Source organism: Archocentrus centrarchus, chromosome 24, assembly GCF_007364275.1.
Source record: "Archocentrus centrarchus isolate MPI-CPG fArcCen1 chromosome 24, fArcCen1, whole genome shotgun sequence".
NCBI lineage: Eukaryota > Metazoa > Chordata > Actinopteri > Cichliformes > Cichlidae > Archocentrus > Archocentrus centrarchus.
This window is the reverse complement of record NC_044369.1, coordinates 6,737,074-6,747,913: the sequence shown is the minus strand read 5'-3', so window position 1 is coordinate 6,747,913 and position 10,840 is coordinate 6,737,074. Positions and strand designations below refer to the sequence as shown.

The window sequence follows — 10,840 nt, the reverse complement described above, 5'->3', positions numbered from 1 at the left end:
GCAACACTTTCCAAACTTCACATTTAACTATCAGTGGATTCACAGATTTTATCCAAAGGTCACGCTGAGTGTTTGTCTGTGTTTACTTAGGATTTTGTGTATCTTCTCAATGAAAACACAGAACAGATGGATGTGATATTTAAACAATACATACAGTGTTGTGTGGTTTGTATCTTTAAGGAATTAGAATTTTAGATCAAAATTTGGAAATGAGGCAAAAACAGAGGCAGGCTTTGGTTTCTTTTCATATGCAAACAATGTAGAGTTTATGTATATAATTGATCTGGCTGACAGATGATACATTGTGAATGACATAAGCGGCAGAAGTACCGCATAGGGTGCAGCTTTTATAAAGCCCAAATCCACCCTGGGTGAGGACACTTCTAACATTCCACATCAGTGTGCTGTCTTCTCAGCTATTCAGAGGCTTGTAATAACAAGCATCCACGTGCAGAAGCAACACGTATATGAACAGAATTAAAGTCTGGGCAGTTCAGTATGTATTCTCTTTTTATATTCCAATAACACACAGTCCAGAGAACATGTAGTACCCACAGGATGTTTTCTATGCACATTGTGGCAAACTTGCTCTGCAAGTTTATTTTACATAATTTATTACAGAAGCTTACTCTGTATGCCTGTCAAATGTTAAAGGGTTGATCTATGAGGCAGGGCTAGAGACTATCCCAGCTATCATTTGGTGAAGGGCGGAGTACACCATGGACAGGTCAGCAGTCTGTCACTGGGGTAACAAAGAGAGACAGACAACCATTCACACTTAAAGCCAATTTAGAATCTCGGTGGATTTGAACCCAGGACCCTCATGCTGTGAGACAACAGTGCTAACCACTGCACCAAAAAAATGTTCAAAGTGCATAATTACAAATAAAACGTATCAACGTAGCCATCGGCTTGCATTGCTGTAGCCCAATAAAATCTCAATAAATGTACAACTTACAGAAAGCTCCTGCATTTTTCAGTGGAAATAACAAATTTTATGGCTTGCTGTGAGGTACAGCCCATCCATGGAGTCTGTGCTTCAGTCTGCTACTTTCAGCAGCCAAAATGTTGAAGCTTCAAAATGTATGGTACCAAAAAAACAAAAGAAAAAACCCCAAAAAACATGTATTTATTTATGTATTTTTTTACAGTCTACAATTTCTACAGCAGAGTTCAGATTTTATGGTGTCTCCTTTTTTCGTAAAGAAACACAAACAGAAAGGCAGAAAAAAACCCCCACAATTTTGCAGTTATTAAACAAAATACATGATTTGTTTGTAGGAATTGCACTCATATATGATCAAGCTTTGTAAATTTAGCCCTAAAATCATTGAAGACCTGTCACATTATCTGTGACTCTGACAAGGAGACGTCGTTCATCACGCACTCGCACATGTTTTTGTAAAGAATGACTCCCGAGTACTTTTCCAGGATCAGCCACTCCTTTATGTACTGCAGGTAAGCACTGTAATTAAATTCCCCTCATTCCACAGGTGCTCGGTCTGATTTCAGTGTGTGTTTTAATGATTGAACATCAATAAAACACACAGTGTGTCTGGAATGTGAGTGTGTTTTTGTTTCCAGACACATTCCAAGGACAGTAGGTGGAGGTTTTGCAGCGTGTGCTCACTGCAGCTGGTCAACATGTTTTTATCATCATTTAACATCGCACATGTGATGTGAGCAAATCCCTGGAGTCTTTGCGGATTTCACATTGCACGTTACTTCACTGGCTTTGCCTTCACAAAAGTCTAGAAAATGAGAGGGAAACACAAACGATTTGTTTCTGGTATAGTTTTTAAAAGATTATTTGGGGTTGTAGGAGTGTTGATCAGACAACTCAAACATACTCAAGATGTCACTTTAGGCTCTGAACACATGAAAGGCATTTTCACTATTATTATTAAAAAAACAATATTGATGACAAAAAATAACTATTTTCAATCCTAATAACTGCTTCCTGGTTGGAACGTCCACATCAGAAGTTCTTCTCATATCAGTAACATTGCAATAAATACCTGGAAAGTCATGAAAATCTTCTTATTTCTGTTTCATCTCACACCCTGTTCATTTACGATCCCACATGTGTGTTTAGGTTAATTTCGATAAGCTTCTCTCCAATTAGCAAAGGAATGTGAGGCTTGCTGCATATCCGAACAGAGAAGTAGCTGTTGTCAAATTACAACCTCAGGGTCTGTGTGTGTGTGTGTGTGTGTGTGTGTGTGTGTGTGTGTGTGTGTGTGTGTGTGTGTGTGTGGGTGTGTGTGTGTGTGTGTGTGTGTGTGTGTGTGTCATTCCTCGTGAGTGGTGTGGAACATGCTTAACAGGAGCTTGGATTGGGAAACATCCACATGACAATGTGCCCCAGTTTATCCACATTAAACGCAAAGTGAAACATCCTTCTAGTATGAAGACGTGTCTTTTCTTCTGTGGAGAGCACAAATTTTCAGTCTCTCACTATGTGTCACATAAACTCAGCACGTAGCCTCAGCATAGAGCTTTTACTCTGGCCTTTTTTGACATGCAGTATCAGTCAGGCTTCTGCCATACAGGAAGAGACATGTTTCACGCCTTTAAATAAACAGAAAACATACGGCCGGCATTAACAGCCGACAAAAACAAAAATATTACAAGTAATTCGTAGAATTCAACTTAAAATATTCCCCTTCTTGAATTCCATGTGAAGAAAGTCCACGAGGTTGGTCACTCATTCCTCCCTGAGATGGGTGCCACTTCCATCTGACGCCACTCATTAAAATGTCAACATCTCCTGGATGCTCCACTGAAGCTTCTTGCAGGCCTGACCCACGCAGGTCTCCGACAGCAGGCCTACACAAACAGCCATCAGTGACAGACGTCTGCTGCTATTCAGGATCACTAGAGAGGAGATGAAATGATTAATGTACACTCTTTTTAAGTGTTTGGTGTCATATTAGAATAACCTGGAGTAATACAAAGATCGTGGAAATACAAAAAATAGTGCGAACTTAAATTGTGAGAGGCTGTAACGCACCTGTTATGTAAAGAAAGAAAAACAAGTGCAGCCCCACAATCTGGAGGTGACGCAAAATTAAGCAGTTAATTCCACTTAGCATTTGGAATCTGGATCCTTCAGTATTGACGTTAACAAACAAACACCAGGAATACCAACACACTGGATCTACTGTATGCCAACATCAAGGAGGCATACAGCTCATCACCTCTGCCTCCCCTGGGGGGCTCAGATCACAACCTGGTTCATCTCCAGCCTGTGTACAAACCCTTGGTACACAGAGAACCAGTTGTGACACACACAGTGAAGAAATGGTCTGAGGAGACTGAAGAAGCTCTGAGAGACTGCTTTAGCTCCACTGTGTGGGAAGAGCTTTGTGCCCCTCATGGGGAGGACATCGACAGCATCACGGACTGCATCACTGATTACATCAATTTCTGCGTGGAAAACACTGTGCCCACCAGGAGGGTACGGTGTTTTTCAAACAACAAACCCTGGATCAACTCTGAAATAAAGGCTCTCCTGAAGGAGAAGAAGAGAGCCTTTAGATCAGGAAATAAGGAGGAGCTGAGAGCCGTGCAGAAGGATCTGAGAAGGAAAATCAGGGATGGAAAAAACATCTACAGGAAGAAGATGGAGGACCAGCTACAGCAGAGCAACATCAGTGGGGTTTGGAGGAGTTTGAACTCAATTTCAGGCCACAAACCAAGCCCTAGGATTGTGGGAGACTTAGAGTGGGTGAACAACCTGAACCAGTTCTTTAACAGGTTTGACCAGCCACCCACCCCTCCCCCAGCCCAGTCCCCCCTGCTGTCAGCCCCACCATCTTTAATGACTGCCAACCTTTCTTCTTCTTGGGACCTCACACCTCTCAGCTCTCAGCCATCACCCACCCCCTTCACTTCTGAGGACTCCATCTCACAACCCCCATCCCCCACCTCCATCTTGTCCCTCTCAACTCATCATGTGAGGAAGGAGCTACGTAAGATCAAGGTGCGAAAGGCTGCTGGTCCAGACGGCATCAGCTCCAGGCTCCTGAGGTGCTGCGCAGATCAGCTGTGTGGCATCATGGGATACATGTTCAACCTGAGCTTGAAGCTGGGGAAAGTACCACAACTGTGGAAGACCTCCTGTGTGGTACCGGTACCAAAGACCAAACATCCAAAGGATCTTAGCAGCTACAGGCCGGTAGCCCTGACATCGCATCTAATGAAGACCCTCGAGAGGCTGGTCCTCAACCATCTACGCCTCATGGTGTCGTCTTCGTTGGACCCGCTGCAGTTCGCCTACCGGCCTGGCATCGGGGTGGATGACGCCATCATCTACCTCCTGCACCGAGCTCTGACCCACCTGGAGAAGCCTGGAAGCACTGTGAGGATCATGTTCTTTGATTTCTCCAGTGCTTTTAACACCATCCAGCCAGGACTTCTGAGAGACAAGCTGGAACTGTCAGGAGTGGACCACCACATCTCCGAGTGGATACTGGACTACCTCACTGACCGCCCACAGTACGTGAGGACACAGGGCTGTGTCTCTGACAGGCTGGTCTGCAGTACGGGGGCCCCACAGGGAACTGTGCTGGCACCGTTCCTCTTCACCCTCTACACTGCAGACTTCTCCATCAACTCCCCACGCTGCCATCTGCAGAAGTTCTCTGACGACTCTGCCATAGTTGGCCTCATCACAGGTGAGGATGACTCAGAGTACAGACAGTGGACTCAGGACTTTGTGGACTGGTGCCAGCGGAACCACCTCCTGATCAACGCCGCTAAAACCAAGGAGCTGGTGGTGGATTTCCGCAGGCGCAGACCCACCACACTGACACCGGTAAACATCCAGGGAGTGGACATTGAGATAGTGGACTCTTATAAGTACCTGGGTGTTCACCTAAACAATAAACTGGACTGGACTCATAACACTGATGCGCTCTACAGGAAGGGTCAGAGCAGACTCTACCTGCTGAGAAGGCTGAGGTCTTTTGGAGTGCAGGGGACACTCCTGAAGACCTTCTATGACTCTGTGATGGCATCAGCCATCTTCTATGCAGCAGTATGTTGGAGCAGCAGCTTGTCTACAGCTGAGAGGAAGAGGATAGACAAGCTCATCAGGAAAGCCAGCTCTGTCCTAGGATGTCCTCTCGACTCAGTGCAGGTGGTGGGAGACAGAAGGACTCTGACCAAAATAACATCACTGATGGACAAGGTCTCCCATCCCATGCATGAAACTGTTGCTGAGCTGGAGAGCTCCTTCAGTGACAGACTGCTGCATCCTAAATGCACAAAGGAGCGTTACCGCAGATCCTTCCTCCCAGCAGCTGTAAGACTTTATAACCATCACTGCTCCCAACAAAAACCACAATAACCTACACATTGTAGGATAATATATAATATACTGTAAATAGTCCGGCCTGTTAAGGTTCAACACACAGGCACATCATGTACATTGTATATAGTGTTATTATTAGTAGTATTAAGGTTAATCTTGTTTGTTGATTTTATATATATTCTTTTCTTAATAGTGTAAATTATTATATCTTTATTTATATTTATAATAACTGCGGCTGCTGTTACACCCAAATTTCCCCTCTGTGGGACAATAAAGGCTGTTTCTTCTTCTTCTTTCTTCTTCTTCTTCTTCTTCTATTAATCTGAGCATCAGAACATAAACTACTCCACAACGTGTCACTGTTTGCTGCTTAGAGGCCGGCTGCCAAACACTCAGATTTTTGTTTCCACAGATGCTGTTGCTCAACAAATAATGAGATGAAAACAAGAAATCTGGACCTAAACCTTTGTGTTATATAATGCATTTATCTTCAAGTGCTGGGGCCTCTGTGGTCAGGGAGCACAGCGGCAGGGAGATTTTCTCAGACAGAAAGCTGCCAACTGCTGATGCTCTGAAATGTTGTTTGTAGAAGGAAACAGCAGCCCTGCCCTCATTTCTCAGTCTGTTAAATCAAATCTTACCCTAATATCTTATAAACTTATGTTCATCAAATATTCAGCCAAGCCGAAGTATAAAGTATTTTGTAGTTAGTACAAAGTATTTTGGATGTAATAGTAATTTTGTATTCAATGAATTCTACATTAAAGCTTCCTTGAGCTGCACTCTTGTCACAAGGAGTGAACACAGCAGGTAGCTCCGCATGTCTGATACGGCAGGGGTTTACACCGGATGTCCCCCCCTGAGGCAACCCAAAAATTCTACATTAACTTTATGATTTTACCTTAAAATTTCACTTATCACAAGCTTCAGTCCTAAGAAGGTTTAATGTCCTAAATCACAGAAGACTGTGCAGTTAATGTTAAAAAAAGGATGTTATTAGGGTACATAAATTGAATAAAATATGCCATTATCTCTTCATGTGGATCTGACTTTTTAAATAAAAATATAAAACCATATCTTAAATTTCTAGTCTTTGTGTTCTTGTTATTTATGATGGAGCATGACAACATTGGGTGGTACCTCCTGCAGCGTAGTATCAGCACATCGTAGAATATTTGGGGCGGGGGAGGTATGTGCTAGTTAAAATAACTTATAGTTAGTTTCATACTGCAGGGTGTATTTGTCTTGAAATCTGTCCAACATTTACTTAGCTTTCCTTTTGCCACCTGATAGGCACAGCTCACACTTATCGCCCCAGTGGCGAGTAAATGATATGTTATGGAAGAAAATAGGTCATACCGCATGTAATTGAAATGCAATGTTTTTGTTTTTTTTTATTTAATAACTGATAAATAACTGATGAGATGTAAAGATTTTATTATATTTTTTTAATTAAATTACAAAACTGAAAATTGAAAAAATTTTTTTTATTTATTTTAAGCGGCCACTATAAATAAAGTTTCTGGGTCTGAAAACTGTAGCTGAGGCCAAAGTGCGTTGCATTCTTTTTAATGGTCAACAGGGGGAGTTAAATGTGGTAGGAAAAAAAAAAAAAGACTTCCTGTCTTAAAGAAATCTATGGGAGAATGGCCCTTGGCCCTAACCTCTGAAAACACCATCCTGATGAGTTTATTGGCAATCATTTTAGGTTGGATCGAGTAAAAATCCACTTTGTAATTTTTCATCATTCTAAATGCCAGAAAAGAGAATTATTCAGGGCATGCTCATTGGCTAAATACTTGCAACTGACAAACCAATGAGCGTGCAGTTTCACAGTCAGCTCTGCATCTTGATTGTCTCAAAATAATAACAATAAAGATGGCAAAAACGCTTATTTTGAGGCTTCAGAACAGGCCTTCACAAACAAATAGGTGATGTCACAGTGGCTACATCCATCTGTCTACAATATGTCTATAATTTCCTAATTGCAGCCAATCTGCATTACCTTTACAATCCACAAGAGGGCAAGAGCCCACACTTTGGGAATCACCACCTGTGAAGGTTTTGTTGGTTTCTGTTGGACAGAGTCAGCTCAGCTGTTCCATATTTAGTGTACAGACAATATTCACATCTCAGTCTCATCCAGAACAAAAAGAAAGTATATTTCCCCAGATTTCAAATTAATTCCTACGTTCTAACACTGGAACAGCATAGCGACACTGCATTTGCATTTTTATCACTTTAATCCTTTACAAGCTGCATTTGTAGCTTAGTTTTCCTTCTAATGTGAAGCTCAAATCAAAGTTAGCCTCAACACCTGTCAGAAACAATGCCATAGTTGCTCTGTATGTCTCACAGAGCAACAATTTTATAGACCTTTTTCTTTTACAGAGGAAAGCTGTTCTACAACAAGTCTGTGGATTATGATGTCATCTTTTATGTGACCAAATGTCACTGCTGAGATCTTTAAAATACACTTCTTCAAAGTTGTGAACTCCGTAAACTAAGTTACAATCATCTCCACCCCACTGCGGAAGCGACAGAAATCTCTGGACAAATAAAAGCAAAGCCGTCTAAACGGCTGCGTGTCTCCTACCTCTGATCGCCTGGGAGTTTGAGGTGAGCACAAACAGTTTGATGAGGCCCAAACAGAGCGGGGAGTAGTCATGCTCCCAGATGACAGCGGGGATGAGGAGGACTTTGCCGTAGCAGGACAACAGCAGCGCTCTAAGGAGCAGGCTGAGCTCCACGGTCCCACCTTGCAGCCAGCAGACCGCCACCCAAAGGAAGCACAGCACGCCACCGCAGAAAGCTGACAGCTCTGAGGGTCCAACAGAAGAACACACAAGACACATCAAGTAGTTTATATACTGCAGATGTATATAACAGGGAGTGTAACCATTCTGAAATTATGACAGTACTCCATTTCCATCTTCTTGTACTATGAGCTATTAATGCCTAATTACAACTTGTTGGTGAGGTGAAAGTAATTTTTATAGATACTTAGAGAATGTGGTAAAGACAAAATCTGTGGGCCTAAAACCTAGGTTTGACTCAAACCAGAGTTTAATGATAGGATTTATTGAGAGTCAGTTCAGTCACAGTCAAATGTCAAAACTGGGTTTATCTGTGGAACACCATTATTTTCTAGTAAATAGCATAACTTTATATGAGCTGATGTTTTTGACATAAGGTTGGTCTTAGTGATGACAGTCTAAAACCCCCCACCACCCAGATGTATACCTGAAAATAAAATGTGAAATGTTGATCTTTGGTCTCATATTCATCTTTTAATGTCAAACCCAAATGTTTCCAGTCTTGGCCTCACTGTTCTAATACTTCTGGAGGAGAGTGTATATGTTCAAAAATGTCCTTTCTCAAACAACACTGGTTTAAGTAATATTTTAATAGTCTACTCAACTCACTGGCACCACAAACACCTACATGTTCTCATTTCATTTACGTCTCCTGTGCTCTGTGATAACGCACTGATATAAACTGAGTCTTATCGTCTCACCAAGTGCAGCCAATCCAAACATGCCGTAGAACTCCCATTCTTTAGTGTATCTGATTATATCAGCCGGGTCAGTGCTCTGCTCAGAGCCATGGAGCATGGACCACCTCAGGTAGGCCTCACACAGCAGGCAAAACACACACAGCTTCCAGTGGATCTGAAGAGGTAAAGATTAACACGTGAGAAACACATGTGCTGGAAACTCACAGGAGCACCTGCACAAAAGGAATATGTGCAATCCTGCAGGCACCGAGCACATATCTTCAAAGTTATGACTCGTGCAATAAAGAGAAATCATCACATTTTGTCTGTTGTCTGTCTCATTCTTAGCCCTGCAATGGCCTGGTGACCTGTACAGGGCTAACAATTCAACCATTCACACTCACATTCACGCCTACGACCAATTTAGAATCACCAGTTTACCTAAACCCAATAACTGCATGTCTTTGGCCTGTGGGAGGAAGCCAGAGTACACGGACAGAACCCATGCAGACACGGGGAGAACATGCAAACTCTACACAGAAAGGCCAGATAGTGGATTTGAACCCAGGACCTTCATGCAGTGAGGTGACAGCGCTGACCACCTGTGCCGTTCTACTTTAATTATAATTGAGAAAATAATTTTGTTTAACATATGCATATTTTTCAAATTCAAGACCTACTGCCCTGGAAGAGTCTTACATTTTTTTAATGCATCTGTCCCAAATTACAGACCCTGGTTCACTTTTATGGTATGGTATGGCAAACTTTAGAATTTTATCTTTAATAGTTTTTGAGATATTCATGTTCAAACACTGCCTCAGATTTTAATGTGCGTAAAAACACGCTGGAACTGGGTCGATGGACCATTTTTCAAAAAAACATATCCTGAAAAGCATTTTATATATGAAGCTAAAATGTCACAGCACTCATTATATACATATCAAAACTTTGGATCATAAACTTTTTATGTAGCTCAGAGATGGTCCTGCAGAAGGCCTACAATGACTTGAGACGGAATGACCCAAAAGTTGCTTACATTCAGTCTTGTGTTGAACAAAATGTGCCTGAAAGCCTGGGTCTTGCACAAAATGGCATCGATGAGGATGATGACAGGGTCATATTCAATATACTTGTCCACTGGCTTTTGGCAGGACTCCTAGACAAACACACAAACACACACACACAAAAGTCATGTCTACGTTCTGAGGCGTGATAGTAGTCATTGAGATTAAGAAACTACAACATGTAGTTCAAGGTGTGTTTGTTTGTTTGTTATTCAGTAAAAGGTCACAGTTAGGTGCACCTGCGAGTAAAATCTAAAAGAGACAATAAACTTACACGATAAACTCATAAACTTATTATCACACAAATGATTTTGCTACAGAGGCGTCTAATTCTACCATGAACTAACAAGAAAATGTAGACAGCTGTATGAGAAATGATAACTAGCATCTTCAACGCACACATATTGTTATCTTCAGGATCCCGTTACTGTAATCCCTGTGGAGCTCCGCTGCTTTTTCGCTACATTCAATACATCTAAAATAATCTTTCCCCATTCTTTCATCTGTAAACGGCTACGAGCAGCATGCTAGCAACCGGAAGTAAACACATCTTCATAACATTCCTTCTTCAAAATAAAAGCACGGCTTCTTCAGCTTCTAAAGCAGGCAGTACCAACTCCAGAGCAGTCCAGTTTGAGCTCAAGTAAAAAAAAAAATACTGCTAAATGGCTTAAAACTGTAAATCTTCACTGTACTGTTATCCAGTAAAGGCAAAAATCTCTTAAAAAAATAGCAGATGATGAGCTGCTCAGGATGTCTTGACATGAGTGCAGTTTCAGTGATATAGTTTTTCCACATTGACTGAGCTCGCTGTTTTTACATATGCATCACAAGTTGCAAGTCACAGTAGAAAGGCACAAACTCTCCACAGGCAGAAATTTTAAAACTAAAAAGAAAACAATTTTACTTGTTTATGATTCCAACAACTTTTCTAGATTTAAAAATACTTTAAAATTTTTCTCC

The 10,840-nt window shown here is 41.7% G+C and overlaps 1 protein-coding gene across 1 annotated transcript; it reads right to left on the bottom strand.

Annotated features, from left to right (window-relative positions):
* Window positions 1-1,123: 1,123 nt before the first annotated feature.
* On the bottom strand, window positions 1,124-10,419 carry arv1 (ARV1 homolog, fatty acid homeostasis modulator). Its single transcript, XM_030721244.1, has 5 exons — window positions 10,277-10,419; window positions 9,850-9,969; window positions 8,835-8,988; window positions 7,914-8,138; window positions 1,124-2,877 (listed from the first exon to the last, which is right to left on the bottom strand). The coding sequence occupies exons 1-5, from the start codon at window positions 10,370-10,372 to the stop codon at window positions 2,753-2,755; spliced, it is 720 nt and encodes a 239-aa protein (XP_030577104.1). The 5' UTR covers window positions 10,373-10,419; the 3' UTR covers window positions 1,124-2,752.
* Window positions 10,420-10,840: the final 421 nt, after the last annotated feature.